This window comes from Phacochoerus africanus, chromosome 15 (genome assembly GCF_016906955.1).
Source record: "Phacochoerus africanus isolate WHEZ1 chromosome 15, ROS_Pafr_v1, whole genome shotgun sequence".
In the NCBI taxonomy this organism is placed as follows: domain Eukaryota; kingdom Metazoa; phylum Chordata; class Mammalia; order Artiodactyla; family Suidae; genus Phacochoerus; species Phacochoerus africanus.
In genome coordinates this window covers 125,859,290-125,880,054 of record NC_062558.1, presented here as the reverse complement: position 1 = coordinate 125,880,054, position 20,765 = coordinate 125,859,290, and the positions used below count along the sequence as shown (strand labels likewise).

General features: G+C 35.0%; 1 protein-coding gene across 2 annotated transcripts in view; it reads right to left on the bottom strand.

Annotated features, from left to right (window-relative positions):
• ATRNL1 (attractin like 1) overlaps positions 1 to 20,765 on the bottom strand; it is a 765,538-nt gene that overhangs the window by 604,769 nt on the left and 140,004 nt on the right. For both annotated transcript variants that reach the window (XM_047760605.1, XM_047760606.1), the window contains exons 11-14: positions 10,552 to 10,636; positions 8,102 to 8,310; positions 6,978 to 7,096; positions 2,407 to 2,539 (exon numbers count right to left, since the gene is read on the bottom strand). In XM_047760605.1, coding sequence (XP_047616561.1) covers positions 2,407 to 2,539; positions 6,978 to 7,096; positions 8,102 to 8,310; positions 10,552 to 10,636 — 546 coding nt within the window. The remainder of the gene's footprint in view (positions 1 to 2,406; positions 2,540 to 6,977; positions 7,097 to 8,101; positions 8,311 to 10,551; positions 10,637 to 20,765) is intronic.

Here is a 20,765-nt window from a genome sequence, read left to right as displayed (position 1 = left end):
GAAACTAGAAAAAACTGAGATGGACTGAAATGAATGGGGGTGGGTAGACAGATCAGGGATAAAGCAGAGCATGACGTTCATTTAGAACACAGGGTAAGGGTATCAGGTGTCCTCTCTATAATTCATTATCATTTTCTATACATTTGAAATTTTTCATAATAAAATACTGGGGAAAATATTAAAATTAAAATGAATAGTACATTTTATTTTTTTATATTATAATTTCCAAAAAAACAAATAGTGAAAACTGAGGCATTACTTTATATTTTTTCAAATCTCTTTTTTTCTTTTTTTTTGTCTTTTAGGGCTGCGCCCATGCCATATGGAGGTTTCCAGGCTAGGGGTCCAATCGGAGCTTCAGATGCCAACCCACTCCACAGCCACAGAAACACAGGATCTGAGCCACACCTGCAACCTATACCACAGCTCACAGCAATGCCAGATCCTTAACCCACTAAACAAGGCCAGAGATCAAACCCACGTCCTCATGGGCACTAGTGGGATCCTTTACTACTGAGACACAACAGGAACTCTTGCAAATCTCTTTAATGTTGGTTTAATACAACTGTATTCTCATTCTGAATTTATATTCAATCTATTATAATCATAGGTCATGTAGCCTTTGGAAAACTACATAGCAAACCTAAAACAGAATGAGATTTAGAGAAAAATATCTTCATATTAATATTTTTAACCACATGGACTCTCTGAAAGGGTCCAAAATAGGATACTCAAGTTCTTTAGTAACTGCTGTCCTATTACATTAGGTAATGAGAATAAGACACTCTGCCTGGAATATAATAAGCATTCACTAAATTAGACTCATTGAGTAAGAGTGTATCAAACACCTTTATTTTCACTTTCAGGCTATAAATAAAGCAATCTTCCTTGTCATCTGAAATTTAAAGTACCAAATCACTTTAAGTGAATAGTACAAAAGTTTTGTTAAATTATAGTTTTTTCCTTTCTTACTGACTCAAGCAAGGATTTACATTATTTTCGCTTTTTTTCATTAAGATCAAAAATATCCGGTTGAGAAACCATACAAGTGCAAACAATGCATGAGACTTTGAGGCTAAACTAAACTATAACACTGAGCCAAATGTTTTGATGTTTTGGGCTTTGGTGGTACTGAGCATCAACTCAACTTTTAGAGTTGAAGGATAGCAGTTAATTTTTTACTGCTGCTGTTGATTGTTTTGTTGTGGGGTTTTTTCCAAGCCCACACCCATGGCATATGGACGTTCCCAGGCAGGGGTCAAAATGGAGCTGCAGCTGCTGGGGCCTACACCACAGCCACAGCAATGCAGGATCCAAGCCACATCTGTGACCTACACCACAGTTCATGGCAATACCAGATCCTTAACCCATTGAGAGAGGCCAGGGATCAAACCCACATCCTTATGGATACTAGTCCAGTTAGGAACCCATTGAGCCACAACAGGAATTCCCTATTGTATTTACTATATTATATTTATTACTCTCCAAAATAATAACCTAGCCAAGTGAAACCCATATACCAAAACAAAATAATTTCCCAGGCAATAAGGAGATGAGTACTATCAAATATAATTTCACCACTGTTTTTCAATTTCCACTGGTAATATATCACAGTGTGCATATGCCAAACCCAAACCCCCAGTCCAACCCTTCTCCCACCACCTGTCCCCTTTGGTATCCATAGTTTGTTTAAAAAATCAATGATTCTCTTTCTGTTCTACAAATAAGTTCACTTACATCCTCTTTTAGATTCCACATAAGAGATATATCAAATATTTCACTTTCACTAACTTCATTTAGTATGATAATCTCTATGTCCATCCATGTTGCTGAAAATGGCATTATTTCATTCTTTTTATGGCTGAGTAATATTCCATTATATATGTGTAGTTCTAGTTTTTTGAGGAACCTCCATACTGTTTTCCATAGTTGCTGTACCAAATTATATTCCACCAACAGTGTAAGAGGGTTCTCTATTCTCCACACCCTCTCGTTTTTACTGTTTGTAGACTTTTTTTTATTTTAATTTTAATTATTTGCTTTTTAGGGCCACACCTATGGCATACGGAGGTTCCCAGGCTAGGGGTCCAGTTGGAGCTAAAGCTGCCGGCCTACGCCACAGCCACAGCAATGCGGGATCCAAGCTATGTCTGTGACCTACACCACAGCTCACGACAAGGCCAGACCCTTAACCCACTAAGCTAATCCAGGGATTGAACCTGCATCCTCATGGATGCTAGTCAGATTTGTTAACTGCTGAGCCATGATGGGCACGCCCAATTTTTTGTAGACTTTTAGATGATGGCCATTCTGGCTGGCATATGGTGGTCCCTCATAGTAGTTTTGATTTGCTTCTTTACTGTTCATCTATAGACTATAAAACTCATATCAAATTGAAATTTTTACCTGGTAAAGCCTGACACTCTTGTTGCCGCTGATCCCACTGGCAATTCAAGTTTAGTGAACAGCTTTTACAGCTGGTTAGTTTGTTGCAAATCTGCTCATTTCTCACATGACATTTGGTGTAGTTTTTCACAGACTACAAAGTTAAAAGAGAAAACATGTTATTTTTCACCTTTGTACAGAAATGACTCTTAAACTTCAGGTACATATAAGTCACTTGGTGAACTTTACATATTTCTAACCCCCAATCCAGTTCTACTGAATCATAATTTCTCTTATTCATTACAAATTTCTTGGGAATAGAAGGTGTGCTCTCTGAAAAAATGTGCAAATTACACAATTTGAAACAGAAAACATGTAATGAAAACCTCTTCTACTAGAATCTTCTACAGGCTTCCAATTCAATAAATAAAGCCAATGAACAAAGTCATTTCTCTTAATGACTACATGGAAAATTCTAGTCATAGTAAAACCCTCATGGAAACCCTTGAGAATGAAGTAGAAATGACAAGCAGTAAAAAAATTAAAAGATGTTTTATCAAAATGCAATACAATCTAAAAAGATAAATTATTTTCTCAACAACTCAAACTAATTTTACTTCCACAGATGCTCACAATGGTTTTAGGTAATTGATGTTTCTCTTATACATGTGTCACACTTCCTTTATGGATGCTAAAAAGAATCTGCAAAAGTCACATTTTGAACATTCCTATTCTACAATGTAATCATATTTCAACTTATTCCATCTCTAAGAAGTTAAAGGTTAAAAAAGAAAAATAGTTAATATAAGAACTTTGGTCCTTCTTTATATCAAAGTTCAAATATATCACTTGCTATAATCAATATCTACTTTAAAACCGACCTCAGGAAAACCAGATTCTAAGATTTGGGGTCAACTCTTCCTGTGACCCTTTTTTAAGAAAAAAAAAACATATGCTGCACCCCAAGCCCCACTTCAATTTTTTTTTCTCTAAAGATATATATATTACCTTAGGCTTTCTCATATAAAAGTGATAAATATTTCTTTTCAGCCAAAAAACTTTAACAGTTAAAATTTACTTATAACTATCCTACATACATAAATGGTTGGGCCAATTTCCCTTTTATTAGATACATAATTTAAAATGTCACCAAATATTTATTTGTAAATTACTGTACTTTTCAACATAAAATTATACTGCAGTTACTTCCATTTCAAAGATACTAATTTATTTAGAGTAAATTACATACACTATAAGGTCAGGTTAAAAATGCATAGATACTAATGTTTATTTTATTAACCCTAAAAAACAGTAACAGAAGGTACACTTTTTCAAATCTCAAATTACACTGCAACTCTTATTCTGTCATCACATTTTCATTAGCAACATAGAAACATTCTTAATGTGATTTTTCTGATTCACAGGTTTTTGCTCTCTAGTACACATAAATCATAGTATTATTCTATATGATTATCAAAGTCTCAAACATTTGTCAGCTAACTAAAAACAAATAAATTTATTTGAATTGTCTAATCAAATAACCTATAAAAAAGACAAAAGAATGACTAAACATGTTACAGTAAGATAAAGAATTACAGCTTAATGCCAGTCTTTGGAATAACAATGGCAACATTAGAAGCAGTATCCAAATAACTCTTCTGCTCTTCATTAACAACAATACAATCATTTATTGACACAGAACCAGTACAATAGATGAAATTATATTTTAGTCACACACAGGGCCAATTTAATCAATGATGGAAGAAATCTGATTATTATTTTGAAACATGGATGGCATTTTTTGGCCTAATGAACCAGACGCACATTAGTAAACAGATGATGAAGGATAACCATTACTCTACTGATCTTCATCTTAATATATTTAGATGGAAATTTAAAATGAAAATCTGTAAGAAGCAAGCAGGTTATTTGAGCTAGCAGAGCACAAAATATACAACTTGCAATAAATATGACTAAATAATGAAATAGAATATCAATGGACATCATTTGCAGTAAAATATCATAGACCTTTCTGTATCCATTAGCATTTGGTTTAGCTTAATCACCAGACATTCTGATAAAACTGTCTAAAAGACACATTACATCAAAGTCTAAACTACAAGTGAGTACCATCTGCTCACTTATACCAGCTCACCCAGTGCTTTTCTTGTTAACATATCATTACCAAAAATAAGCTATAAAGCAAAAGGCCACTTTATAAAATGCATACTTGATAGTAATTTACATAATACAATTTTTGAGATATGTGTATTTTCACTTTGTGTAAATGTCTAAACACAAATTAACTCAGATTATCCAACAAAAGTTTTAAATAAAATCTACTTGTATTTTTTCTAAAAATATTCTCCATTTTAGTCCCTTATTCCCAAGTTCTACTTTACCTAACTCCTATTTGTACACTAATCCTAATGTACATTAGATGAACATTATGCAGAATATAAAAAAATAATTCAAATTTTCAAAGAGTCATGTCTTATTAACATTAAAATTCAAATAAACCTGAAATATACACTGTTATTAAAGCAACTGTTATCACTGAAAAGTATATGCCAACACAAAACATATGAAAACAAAAGTGTTCAATCTGAGGAGTCAATAATTAAGAATTTCCTTCATTTTAAGTTTTAAATATTATTTAGAATAGAATCACAGGAGTTCCCGTTGTGGCGCAGTGGTTAACGAATCCGACTAGGAACCATGAGGTTGTGGCTTCGGTCCCTGCCCTTGCTCAGTGGGTTAACGATCCGGCATTGCCGTGAGCTGTGGTGTAGGTTGCAGACGCGGCTCGGATCCCGCGTTGCTGTGGCTCTGGCGTAGGCCGGTGGCTACAGCTCCGATTCAACCCCTAGCCTGGGAACCTCCATATGCCGCGGGAGCGGCCCAAGAAATAGCAACAACAACAACAACAGCAACAACAACAACAACAAAAAGACAAAAAGACAAAAGACAAAAAAAAAAAAAAGAATAGAATCACAAAACTAAGTGTTTTGAATATGATTTGTTACTGGAGAAAAATTTTAGACAATATAATACAAATTTTATTTTATATTCAAACTTCCTTTACTTTTTACTTCTGTCTGATATCTTGAAAAGCAAGTGGATACTTTTGCTGATTAATAAAAAGTCAGGAAAAGAAAAAATAATATATATTTAGTTGAAAATATGTGTGTATACTATTTAGTAATTTAAGCTATACCCCAATCAGAGAATCTTTGAATCCTACTAAATACAATTTTTAATACTTCAAAATTTTTCCTTCAATTTCTTGACATCATCTAAAAAACATGGGACACTTTGATGCTACCCACTGGAAATATTAATTTTTGCTGCTCTTAATCCATTTTAATATACTATCAATATTAACTTTATAATTTTTTTCAATAGGCTGCCTAAAGTAGGGTTCTCAGTCACATATCTGTTGAAGTTCTGAGCCAGATAATTTTTCTTTTGTGGGGTCAGTTCATTCATCATAGGGTATTTGGCAGCATCCCTGGCTTCTCCATAGTGGATGCAACTCATTGTGACAACCAAAAAACACACATTGCCAAATGTCCCTCTGGGGGACAAAATTCCCTCTGAAAACCACAGAAGTAAAGATAGGTAAAAGGGAACCTACCATTGTCAATACTTCAAATTAAACTTGCACACAAAGTATACAAACAAAACACTAGAACACACTACTATTAATGCAAGTCTGATAAGAATCTCATGGAAATGATTTCAATACTTACCTATATAATCCTATTTCCATCATCACAGAAGACAGCATTTATAGTTTACAATTTTTCATTAAAAATAAGTTTTGAGGGAGTTCCTATCATGCCTCAGTGGTTGGTTAACAAATCGGACTAGGAACGATGAGATTTTGGGTTCGATCCCTGGCCTAGCTCAGGGGGTTAAGGATCCGGCACTGCTGTGAGCTGTGGTGTAGGCGGCAGACGTGGCTTGGATCCCGCACTGCTGTGGCTGTGGCATAGGCTGCCTGCGACAGTTCCGATTAGACCCCTAGCCTGGGAACTTCCATGTGCTGTGGGTGCGGCCCTAAAAAAGACAAAAAAGACCAAAAAAAAAAAAGTAGTTTTGAAAGAATTATCCAAATCTCATCCATGAAAAGAGGTAAAAATTACTGGATTCAAGATGGAATCTAGACTACAAATCTGAGTAACAAACTACAGACTGAATTTACAACACACCAAGAAGTGAGTGAGTCCTGACATATTTTCTAAAAGTCTTTTTTTATTTTAATTAAGGTATAGCTGATTTACAATGTTATATTAGTTTCAGGGGTACAACATAGTGATTCAATATTTTTAAAGCTTATACTCCAATTAACGTTATTAGAAAACAATGGCTGTATCTCCCTGTGCTATACAATATACCCTTGCTGCAGATACATAATAATGCGTATCTCTTAATCTGATATCCCTATTTTGCTGCTTCCCCCCCCCCCGTGACTTTTCTATAATGTCTTGATGTGTAAAGCACTATTTTGCACAGTGCTATTAAATGGCAAACTAATTATTATAAAGTAGCAATGTTAGCTACATCACCATTTACCCATAAATACTAACCATACTGCAGTTGCTGTTTGATGAAATGCATTTCTTGTCATCACACCACTGGCACCCATTTGTATTGGCAGTACAGCTGGCACAATCTGCGTATCTGTAACATCTGTCATCAGAAGCAGCTGTATGTAATACAAATGGGAGAGAACACGTCAGGATGAAAAAGAAAATGTCACATTTCTTCACATATTTTTAGTACCTGTTAAGAATCACTGACATTTTTCAAGTCATAAATATAACCACCAATATCAAAATAAATTCTTCAGTACAAAGTCAATTTTGTAATTTAATTGAATTTACAGGGATTTAGATAGTCCTACCCTCATCTTAATTATCCAATCGAGCAGGCTCCTATAGCCACTTAAAATGTACACATTATGAAGGGAGAAAAAGGTTTAGAGAATTTTACTAAATAAAATGTATTATTATACATCTAAAAGAAAACATACAACAAATATTCATTATTTTTATCATTCTTTATAAAGATATTTAGAGCCATTTGACTTATTACAGATTAGTAATACTTGATTATATATTTGTTAACTGTAGCAACAAAAATGTAAAAAAGCCCCAATCATTTAAAGAAAATTGAACACTTTTTATCCAAATCATTGTTTATCAATATTTACTAGTATTGACTCAAAAGTTTGACTTATTTATCCAATATTTTATAAGAAATATAAAACTAGAACAAGACATCACAATTCTAGAAAACTGTTAACTTTATGATCTGGCTTAGCAATAATTCAGGAAGGAAAAATTACTAAATGCAGAATAAATCACTTCAATTTATTTCTTTGAAGCACACAATATATATCTTAGAAAGGATGTATTTGACAGCATTTTTTACTTATATAAAAAATAATTCATATATATATGACCATGTTACATATAAGATTGATATATTAATACTATATACAGAATTCAAAAACAGAAACTAAAAATAGTTAATAAAGATATTAAATTATTAATCACTGCTAAATTCAAACATGAGAATTCCTAATTAGAAGATTATGGCTTTTACTTTCTGAAACCTACTAAGGTAATTCTTAGGCAGAATGCACTTCCATTTCAAGCCAAGTAAAGAAGCTTTGTGCCAAAGAAAAGAAAGAAAAAAAAAACTTTACCTGTTTTCAGAGGGCACTTTGCTCTAAGAATATTATTAGTATTCCCAGATTCCCAAGATTCACAGTGATTTCTGTTCCAAATACATTTTATCCCTGGACCAGCATTTTTACAATGTTCTTCATCTCTGAAAGCCTTGCAATTTGGAGGCTTGTATACAAGTATGTCATTAAGGAGTACACTAGAAAATCCTCCAAATATATACATAGACCTATTAAAAACAAAACAAGAATCTTAAAAAAAACAACCAATATTAGAAAAAAGATCTGATTAAAGCATTTGTTTGTTTGTTTTGTCTTTTGTCCTTTTAGGGCCGAACCCACGGCATATGGAGGTTCCCAGGCTAGGGATCTAAATGGAGCTGTTGCAGCTGGCCTATGCAGCAGCCACAGCTATGTGGGATCCGAGCAGCGTCTGCGACCTACACCACAGCTCAGAGCAATGCCGGATCCTTAACACACTGAGCAAGGCCAGGGATCGAACCAGCAACCTCACGGTTCCCAGTCTGATTCATTTCCATTGCGCCACAACAAGAACTTGGGTGTTTGATTTTTTTTGTTTTGTTTTATGGCTGCATCTGCCTAACACGGAAGGTCCCAGGCCAGGGACTGAATCCAAGCCACAGCTGGGGCCACGTCAGATCCTTTAACCCACTGCACCAGGCCAGGGATTAAACCGCACTTCTTCAGCAACCCTGAGCCACGGCAGAGGATTCTTAACTCACCGTGCCACAGCGGGAACTCTGTAATCTGTTAGTTTTTGATAAATGTAAATATACATTTTACATTATTTTATCTAGGTAGGAGACAATTTTTAGAAATACATAGTAGCTACACATGATAAGATATATTTTAGAACTGCTATCTAGGAGTTTCCATAGTGGCTCAGCAGAAACAAATCTAACATCCACGAGGACACAAGTTCGATCCCTGGCCTTACTCAGCGGGTTAAGGATCCGGCATTGCAGTGGGCTATGGTGTGGGTCACAGATGTGGCTCGGATCCCCTGCTGCTGTGGCTGTGGCAGAGGCCAGCAGCTGTAGCTCTGATTCAACCCCTAGCCTGGGAACCTCCATGTGCCAGGGATGTGGCTCTAAAAAGACAAAAAAAAAATTGCTATGTACAATTTTATTTTTTAAACACAACGAATTTAGAAATTACAGTTCTTTGTATAGTGTTTTACTATCCTCTCACAAAATAAAAAGACTAAGAGTAAAATACTCAAAAAGATTTTCAAAATTTCTGCTGGATCCTTAACCTACTGCATCAGGAGAGAACATAAAATTTTAATTTGAAAATAAAAATCCAGATAATTACTGAATTAATTAATAATACCAGTGACAGGGTTAAGGATCTGGCATTGCCATGAGCTGTGGTGGCAGACATGGCTCGGATCCTGCATTGCTGTGGCTCTGGCGAAGGCTGGTAGCTTAGGCTCCGATTTGACCCCTAGCCTGGCAACCTCCATATGCAGTGAGAGCGGCCCTAGAAAAAGACAAAAAATAAATAAATAAATAAATAAATAATAATAATACCAGTGCCAAAGAAACTGACATGACTTTAAAACTGCCTGATTTTTATTTCTAAAAATATTATTAATATAATAAATGGAACAGATCAGAAAATGTATCAATAACCTTTTATTAATTTAAAAAAAATAAAAATCAACCAAATGCAATTTTCAACAGAAAAGCCTAGAGGTTTTATGTTTACACTATGAATTTTACATTTCAATTTTCAAAGTCAACTGATATCAGTTACACCATTTCATTTTACTTACCTTTTGACTCCTTTTTGTACTGTATTTAAGAACTCTTATGTAATTACAATAAGGCAGTTAATAAAATGAACTTTAAAAAAAGTCATCATGAATTTTAAACTAAAGAATCATCTACCATACTGTATATGTCATGAGTCCATATTAACGAATATTTTGCTATAGAAAATCATACTAACTTAAATGAGGAAGGTAATTTAATGATCATCCAATTTAAATTCCCACTGGATATAAAAATATTAAAGGCCAGAGAGGTTAAGATATTTGTCAAAAATCACACATCGTTACAATAGAACTAAAATGAGAATCTAATTCTTTTCACGTTCCTTGCCCTCCTTGATAGAAATATGTGAGATGGCTAGCCTTTCTATCACTTCAGTCTGATCTTTTTTTAAGGAAGTCATTCATGATCTGATCCCTAGAAAGAAGAAAGAAGGTAGGATGCCTTTTTTAAGAGTATTTTCAAGTTTTACCTCAGCACCTTTCTTCTGATACTCCCTATTCTTTAAATAAATTTAAACCAAAAAAAAAAAAAAATGAAGGATATGATTAATGAACCAAAACTTATTCTGTGGTAAAGATACATAAAATCCAATGTCATTAAGTATAAATAACAATTTTTTAAAACAACAATAGAACACGTGGGTAGTATGACTGATAAATGTGCTTCCTTTACCCATTAATGACAACTGCGGAGTGTCCAAATCTGTTGACGTCTCTGTGAAGATTTGGTTTTGGTAATATTTTCCATTCATCACAAGCTAGAAAAATGAAACAGCAAAATGAAAAAATGAAATAAAAGAACATATCAAGACAAATACTATAAAACAATCATTGGCCAAATAAAGATACAATACTTAAAATTAGGAAGCCTTTCATTAATTTTCCATGAACTTCAAATTTGTATCATTACTCAAACAGCATTATTCCTTGAATAAAAATAACTGCTCCCTAAAATTTTCACATATAATTTTACATGCATAAGAGAAATTAGGTGTACTTTACATTAGATAATCTCAATGACACCTTTTATTAAATAAACCAAGGTTCATATAGTAAAATCATGAATGTGAATATTGGGCAAATCTATCAGAATGTTAAATCACTAAATCTAATTTTATATGTATGCATGCAAAATTAAATGGAATATACAATACTCAGTGAAATAATGCCTAAAAATAGAATCATCAAAATAAAATATTTAAATCATTTTAACAACATGATATTTCAAAGGAATAGTTGTCATTTTATGAGAAGAAGCATAGACTTAGGTGCAAAAAATTAGAAAAAAATTAAAAACCTAAATAATTCATGACCTACATAAAGACTATGGAAAGAAAAATGATTAGACTGTTTATCATTTCAATGTAACCCAAGAATTAATATGTACACTAATAGAGATTTTGAGATAACTCAGTATTCAGTGACTAGACATTCTCAGGAAAATGTTTTAGATTTTATCCTCTTAGACATGGCATATTGCAAGCTTTAAAAACAAAATTATTTTTCTTTTTGGTAATTTACAAAAAGAAGCCTTTTTGGAACAAAAAATCTAAAAATAGTTGTAAAAGTTAAAGTTGTAATGAATTGTTTTCCTATTTAACTAATCATGCCTGCTACACTAGAAATAAAATAATAAATTTGGTTTAATTCAATATTACTAGTAGTAGAGATTAAAGGATTACAAAAATCAAAATCATAGTTTAGAAAATTAAACTGAGAGCAATAAAATACATCTTGAGTTGCATCTCCCACATTTATTCCAAGGTACACAAATTTCCCTAAAAAAGCATATCCCTTCATTGATATAATCTCACTCTTCAGTTCATAAAGTACATTTGCTCCTCTGAATTATTCATTCTGTTCTTCAGTGCCTTTAACTCAGTTTGCATCTCTGCAAATGAATTTTCTAATTTTTCTTGGCTCCTCCTTATAATTTCTAGTTCCTTTCTCAAGGACAGAAAACCAAATGAAAAAAACATGAAAGCAATATAAGAGATCTATGGGATAATATAAAGTGGGTCAATACATGCATAATAGGGATTCTGGAAGAAAAAAAAGGGGGATAGAAAATATATTTGAAGAAATTATGGCTGAAAACTTTCCAAAGATATCAAGATATAGGAAGCACAGAGGGTCCCAATCAAGTTGAACCCAAAAAGGCCCACATCAAGACATATTATAATAAAAATGGCAAAAGTTAAAGAGAGGATTCTAAAGGCAGCAAAAGAAAAACAAAGACTTAATTATAAAGGAACCCCCATAAGGCTACCAGCTGATGTCTCTACAGAAGCACGACCGACCAGAAAAGAGTGACAAGATATATTCAAAGTTCTAAACGGGAAAAATTTGCATCCTAGAATACTCTGCCCAGCAAGTAAATCATTTAAAATAGAAGGAGAAATAAAGAATTTCTCTAACAAACAAAAGCTAAAAGAGTTCAGCAATACTAAACCCATTCTAAAAGAAATACTGAAAGGGCTCCTCTAAATAAAAAAGAATTAAGAAGAAATAGGATGGAAGAAATCGCTATTAGAAAGCAATCAAATAAGCCAGTATACAGAACTAAAAGGAAAAAAAAAATCTATTGTAGAGGCAACAATGAACACAAGGAACAGCAAAAGGATAAACATGAAGATGTTTAAAAAAGGACACCAAAATGATAAAATGTGGGGAAGGAAAGCAAGAAAATCTGGACTTTTTTTCTAGAATGTGTTTGAGCCTATATGACTATCAGGCTAAAGCAAGCAGATATAACAAGGGGTTAACATACTTGAAAAACAGGGCAACGCAAATCAAAACCGAACAATACATTCACAAAAACTAAAAAGAGACCACAAGAATAAAATAAAAGGAAATCATCCAACCAAAAAAAGAAACAAAGGAGAAACAGAGAATCAACCGGAAAACAAGGTTTAAAATGGCAATAAATACATTTTTATCAGTAATTACCTTAAATGTCAATGGACTGAATGCTCCAATCAAAAGACACAGAGTGGCAGATTGGATTAAAAAAAAAGAGCCTACAATACGTTGCCTACAAGAGACTCACCTTAGAGCAAAGGACACATATGAATTGAAAGTGAGGGGACAGAAAAAGATATTTCATACGAATGGAAAAGACAGGAAAGGAGGAGCTGCAATACTCATGTCAGACAAAATAGACTTTAAAAGAAAGACAAAGAAGGACACTATTTAATGATAAAAGGATCGATTGAAGAAGAGAATACCACAGTCAGCAAGCATGTGCCCCTAATATAGGAGCACCCAAATACATACAACAAATACTAACAGACATACAAGGAGAAATTGATGGGAATACAGTAATTGTAGGAGACTTTAACACCCCATTCGCATCAATGAACAGATCCTCTACACAGAACATGAGTAAGGCAACAGAGATCCTAAATGACACAATAGAAAAGTTAGATTTAATTAACCTAAAGTACATTTGCCTATTAAATACTCTAACAAGAGAGGGTACAAATGCATAGAAACCTAACTTTACTTAACCCAGTGTTTTCCCAATGTTTTTTTCATAAAAGCACTTTCCACATAACACCAATTAGCATTCCTGGGAACCAATGCTCTGAAGATCACATTTTGAAAACTGCTATTATGGAGACCTACACCTAACATTCACAGTCTACCAATTTTATATGTTGGAGTTCACTTGAGAAATGTGCATTAATATGCATTCGGTACTACAAAACTTCCAAAGTGCTTTCATCTGTATAACTTAAAACAGTCTTTATAAGACTCCAGTGAGGTTGACTGAGCAGGTATTACTATATGAAGAATGAGGCCAAGGAGAAGTTAAGCAATGTCCTTAAGGCCATTAGATTATCTTTGTTTTTCTATAAATTATGTTTATGAATGCTTGATATTATAAAAGTATAATGATGGGATTCTGAAAGATTATTCCCATTTGGAGAGAGGGGATAACCTATAAAGGGCACAGACTGAAAAAGAAAGAGATGAAAACGTTAAAGACAGCCAATGAGTTAGGGCAGATAGATTTTAATCATTCAAACAAAACCCAACACACACACACACACAAACACACAGACCCAACGATTCTGATTCATAAATGGGGTGCTGAATACAGTATTCCAACAGCAGAATTAGAGACCTAATTATGCCTCAAGGAAATGAGGTATTAAAAAGTCAGATGAAAGGATAGTACTTCCAAAAAGTAGGACTTCCAGAAACCAGTTTATTACAAAAATCTCCAAAGAATCATCTTCAAGGTCATTTTGGAACATCTGCGGTCCAGAAGAGAAAGTGACTCAATGTTCTGAGCCTATCCAAAACTGAAGAATAAGTAATTTGGCCCAGCGTCCAAAACAAATCAGGCAGGAGGGAGGAAAAGCAGATTTTAAAGATGAGAATCAGGAAAAATGCTGAGGGGAAACCATCCAAGAAGCAAGTCAGGAAAAAGAGCTGAGAAATAAAGGCCAGAATTAGCTAAAAATTCGGTCTTTTGAACATTTCTTCTATTTCTACAAGCCACTCTCTTCAGGGAAAAAGAAAATTCTTTTCAGCATGCAGAACAGTCTAAAGAATAGTATTATAAACACCTATGTACCACTGCCCAGATTTGTCAAACCCAGTATCTTACCACGTTTACTGTAGATTTTTAAAGAAACAAATGTGGCAGATATGACTGAGGCTCCCTGTACACTCCTGCTCAAATTCAAGATGGTTCATATCTTCTGTCTTGGGACACAACCACTATCCTGTATTTGCTTATCATTTCCATAGTCATGATAAATAGAGAGTATTTTTGCAGGTTTTAAAAGTTTATGGTAATATAAATGGCATCACACTATGTAGATTCTTCTCACCTTGCTTGTTTTGTTCAACCTATTGAGTTGTTTTTCGGGTTTGGTGGATTTTTTTGCCATTTTTACCTTTTTTAAGTGAACAACTGAGTGACAATAAGTACATTCACATTGTTGGGCAACCATCACCATCATCCATCTTCAGAACTTTCGTCATCTTGCAAAACTGAAACTCTGTATCCATTAAACAGTAACTACACATCCCCTCTCACCCTATCCCCTGGCTAAGTACTACACTGCTTTTCTGTACACCTGACTCTAACCACCTCAAATGAATGGAATCATACAGTATTTGTCCTTTTGCGACTGGCTTATTTCCCTTAGCTTGTATTCAAAGTTCACTCATTCTGTAGTATGTGTCAGAACTTCCTTCCTTTTGAACCCTAAATAAGATCACATTTTCTTTATCCATTTATCCATATTTTGGCTATTGTGAATGATGCTGCTAGGAACTTGGTTGTACAAGTATCTGTTTCTGCCCTTGCTTTCAATTCTTTTGTATGTATCCCCAGACGTGGAATTGCTGGATCATACGGTAATTGTGTTTTCCTTTTTGAGGAAGCTCTACTCTCTTTCCTGTGGTGGCCACGCCATCTTACACTTCCACCAGCTGTACGCATGGGTTCCAGTTTCTCCAAGTCTTTGCCAACAGCTATCATTTTCTATTTCTTGATAATGCGCATCTTACTGTGTGTGATGTGCTTTTACTGTGGTTCTGAATTGCATTTCCCTAATGATTAGTGATGCTGGGCATCATTTAATGTCCCTATTGGCTATTTGCATATCTTCTTTGAAGAAATCTCTATTAAACAGAAAGTCTGAACATTAACTAGGTCAAACATTGTTTTCCTTATGATTTGCACTTTTTATTTTTAACTCAAGATTTTAAAGATAGTCTCTAATTTTCTTCCAAGGAGGTACAGTTTGGTTTTTACATTTTGATCTTCCATCCATTTGGAACTTATTTTTGCATACGTTGCATGGATCTCACTTAATTTTTCCCACATACCAATTTCCCAGATATATCTCAGCACATTCCCATATACCAATTGCCCAGAACCATTTTGGAACATTTATCCTTGTCCCACTAATTTGTATCTCAATTGATCTCTGTACATCTGTGGTTTGTTTATATTTTACTTGTTTTTAACTAAATATATATACGTGCAAAGTTTCAAAGTCAAACAATCCAACAAGGCTCATCACAAAAAGGCTCCTGTTCCCTGTCTCCCAAGGCCTATTCCAGAACCACCTAGGTAAGTACTTTTAATTCTAAGTAAAAACCTAGAAAGAGTTTGTTTTTGTATTTACCTCCTTATTATAAATGACATGCCTAGTTCTTAGTTTCATATAATATCCCCGACTTAGTTCTTTAGAAAATGAAAACTGGAGTTCCTGCTATGGCACAGTGGGTTAATGATCTGGCATTGCCAGTTCAATCCCAGCACAGCAGGTTAAGGATCTGGCACCTCTGGCCCAGGAACTTGCATATGGCATGGGTGTAGCCAAGAAAGGAAAAGAAGAAGAAAATGAAGATTTAACTCTGATGCAGACACATACATATACCTCCTCTCCCTCTATCCTCTCTGTATATTTATATTACAAACTTTTGTTCAGACCAATAATCAGCACTGATGATAGGATATTATTCTATTAAGCCATGCGGCAAACTACAGTTACATTTTTATTCTTGAACATCTTTTTATTTTCCCTGCAAATAATTTTAGCTTCGTTTTATATCCACTGCTAATACACCCCCCAACTCTTTATCAGATGTGCCATCTCTTCTCAGCATTTTCCAATACATCCAGTTATCTCGCAGCTCCATTTACTTCGTGAAGACATCCCTCCTAAAGCCCCGCTTTTCTTCTCCAGTCTGACACACGGCTTCTTAAGCTGCAGCACCATCCTAAGGACTCCCTTCGCATCTCCCCTCTGATATACTTTCTATTTCGTAGACTTTCATTTTCATCAGTTTTTTTTTAATTTATTTAACCTCATATATCAGTAGGAGACATAATTCTATAGCTCCCAGAGAAAGTGTTCAATGGAAGTAAATTTTTGAGACCCTGCAATTCTAAACGTGATTTTTATTCCACTGTAACACTTACATGATTCTTCGATGGTGCTTAGAATTCTAACTTGGAAAGCAAGGGGTCAAACTGGAAGCATAGCTGCAGGCCTTCACCACAGCCACAGCAACACGGATTCCAAGCCATGTCTGCAACCTATACCACAGCTCACAGCAATGCAGGATCCTTAACCCACTGAGTGAGGCCAGGGATCCAGGGATTGAACCTGTGTCCTCATGGATACAAGTCAAATTTGTTTCCACTGAGCCATGACAGGAACTCCTCAGTGGGAGATCTCCAAGGCCACACTTTCTTCTGGGCTGGTCAGTTTCCTTCAGGTAAATCCTCTCATCTCCTGCCTAGAAGCTATAAACCTGGCTGAAAATATTCTGGACCTAAATGGAAGAAAGGAGCTAGAGGTTTCATTCTTAAGTACATATAATTCACTTAATCCCACTGTTTCCAAAATAGTACTTAGACCCTCAGCCCTATTCTGGTAACCTTAAGTATAGCATCGACATCTACAAAGAGTAAACCTTTGTCTTCCAGCAGAGTAGTAGAGGGGCAGACACTCAAGTGCTCAAGTTGAGGAAACAAAAGTTAATAGCTAATTGTATGAATTACTAGTCAAATTTTCAGTTCTCAGTGCCACCAGTACCCCTATTTTCAGAAGTTCTTAATAATTCCAATTTGTTTTTCATTTTAGGGCTGCACCTGCAGCATATGGAGGTTCCCAATTCTTTAAAGTACGAACGATAAAAACTCCCAATCAAGCCCTAAAGAAATGGAAAGAGTACAGCAGTCCCTCCATCTGAGCTTCTACTTTCTGTGGTTTCGGTCACCCATGCTCAACTGCAATCCAAGACTATTAAATGGAAAATTACAGAAATAAATAATTCGTAAGTTTTAAATTGCATGCCATTCTGAGTAGTATGATGAAATCTCATGCCCTCCTGCTCTGTCCTGCTCAGGACATGAATCATCCCTTTGTCCAGAGTATCTTGTCCATTAATCACTTATTACCTGTTGGTTATCAGATCAACTGTAATGGTATGATAGTGCTTGTGTTCAAGTAACCCTTATTTCACTTAATAAAAGCCCCAGAAAACAAGGGTAGTGATGCTGGCAATTTGGATATGCCAAAGAGAAGCCATAAAGTATTTCTTTTAAGAGAATATGTGAGAGCTTTCAGCTTAAGGAGAAAAAAAAAAAATCATACGCTGTGGTTGCTAAAATCTATTATAAGAATGAAACTTCTGTCTGCGAAATTATGAAGGAAAAAGAACTTTTGCTAGTTTTACCATTGTACTTCAAGCAGTAAAAATTACCACCACAATGCACGATATGTGCTTAAAGCTACAAAACACATTAAATCTGCACAATAAGACATTTTGAGAGACCACATTCATATAACTTCTATCACGATATATTATAATTTTTCTAGCTTATTATTAATTATTATTGTTGATCTCTTTTTGTGCCTGATTTTTTAAATTGAACTTTATCATAGGTATGTATGTATAGGAAAATATAGTATATAGGATTCAGTACTATCCACGGTTTCAGGCATCTACCGGGAGTCTTGCAAGGTGTCTGAGGAACTACTGTACCAGGTATTTGTCCAAAAATGTGCAATTTAACTCATCAGATGACAGGTCTACCCATCAAATCACATGTCTAACATGAATGAGCAAAGCTCAAAACTCAAAAGCACTTGCAAGATTTTGTTCATTTTAATGAGTTTCTTTCTATTAAGGTAATACTGTATTTGCTTTCTGTATTAAAAACAGAATATCCGTTCAGTAACCATGCTAAATATCAGGGAGTTATCTCTGGAATGTTTTCCAAGCCATATTTTTTTTAATAATACTGTCTTGAAAAATAGTACCAAGAGTAAAAGATAAAATTACTCAGCTGTTTCTAAAGAAAGGAGGGCTAGAAAGTCATCAACTGTTCTTAACTAAGAATGAGGGGAAATATATGAAATTTGAGTTTATAGATTTCAGTAAGACCCAGGAAAAAGGATCATCACTATTTAAATAATTCAACTTAGACTGAAGATCCAATGACACAATGACATTATGAATATAAAGTTGAATGAGTTCCTATCTTCAAAGAATAACAAAAAGATAAATATTAAAAGAGATATATGAAGAGTGCTATAGAAGCCCCCCAAATAAAAAGCACACAGTTGCCTTTACATTTTTAATTACTGTAATACTATAAAAAATTACCTGAAGAAATCATCAAACCTTTTGTCTTTTTAAATTGGTAAAGATACCTAAAATAAGAAGCCATGACCTTTCACCTAATACAAATAACATGCAAATTGTTTATTAATGCTATGTAATACTTAATTCTCAAAAAATGTTGAGAAGTAAATGTTTTTGTCACCATGTTATAAACAAGGAAGAGAGTCTTCAAAAGTTAGGTAACTTCCTTAAGGTCATTAAACAACCAGGTCAAATCAAAACCAGATCTCTGAAGTTCCCACTGTGGCTCAGCAGTAACAAACCCGACTAGTAGCCATGAGGACACAGGTTTGAGTCCTGGCCCTGCTCGGTGAGTTAAGGGTCCAATGTTGCTATGAGCTGTGGTGTAGGTCGCATTGCTGTGGCTGTGGCATAGGCTGGCAGCTGCAGCTCCAATTTGGCCCCTGGTCTGGGAACTTCCATATGCCATAGGTGTGGCTCAAAAAAGAAAAAAAACACAGATCTCCTTAACTGCTTACTACATTATACTACCTCATCGAGCCATCAAAATTTCCTTTTTGATATAAACATTAACTTCAGGGAAAAAAAATCGGTAATATTGGTTTTTCTTAAAAGTACACAAGTCTCTGCGGAAGAGAAACATTATAGTACTGTAATAAAAATGTAATTGTACGTGACAGTAATTAATTCAGACAAATAATACAACACAATTTCCACTTCTAGAAGTCCTTTGCCTTATTAACATATGTGGTAGTAGGAGCCGAAAGCTTTATCACTATTTCCAGTACATCACCTGACACTAAAGGTTTTAAAAGGATCACATTATTTGTGGTAGACGCTGGTGCTGCTCCACACGTATTTCAGTTCTCTTCCTTAAGTCCTACAGCAAAATTACACTCCCATGCTCCTTGGAAGTTGTGACTTATTTTAGTCAATGAAATGCAAGGTAAAGTGATGCAACTGTTTAATTATCAATGAAAGAAGAGGCACTCTAGCCTTGGCCCCTAAGTGATGACAATGAGCAAATGTGCCCTCCCTACCAACACAAGACATGTATCATGAGTAAAAAGTGAACTTTTATTGGTGGTTACCCCCTGAAGTTTGAAAATTTGTGCTAAATATGTGCTGCCCAGACCATCACTCAAGGTAGAAACTATTGCATGTGTTGCTGAGAATGCTATCCGTGAATAGTCATCTGCTACCAGCTACTTCAAGAATGGTCTCAGGAGCCGAGGACCACTCCATTCAAGGCCGTATTTTCCACAGATGATCTATATGCAATGGTTGATAAAGGTAGGATTTTAGAGACCCTACCATTTCAGACCAACCCAGGACAACCCTGACCAAGACTTTCTCTCCAGAGATCCTTATGGGGTTGCCTAAGGCTCTCTGTCCAACATCACAACTCAGCTTTTCCCTTTGCCAATCCTGCTGCCTCCCTCACCTCTTTCAAAGACATTGATCTTAAGAGTACATAAGGAATGATGAATGGCAATGAACATCATGAATGCCAAACTCTATCACAGAAGGTGCTTCCCAGAGAACCCAACCTATGACAGTTGGTGCCAGGACTGGAACAATAAAGCAGGAAAAAAGATGGAGTTTGGGGGCTGAATCACAGACTGCAAGGCTAGCAGTGAAGAAGGCTAACATTGGTGGTAGGTGGAGCACCACCTGGCACAAGGTAGCCATCCAGTTGTTAAAACTTTAACTAGAGGTAAATTAGGAAGGTATGCCAATGAACGATAAGAGGTGTAAAGA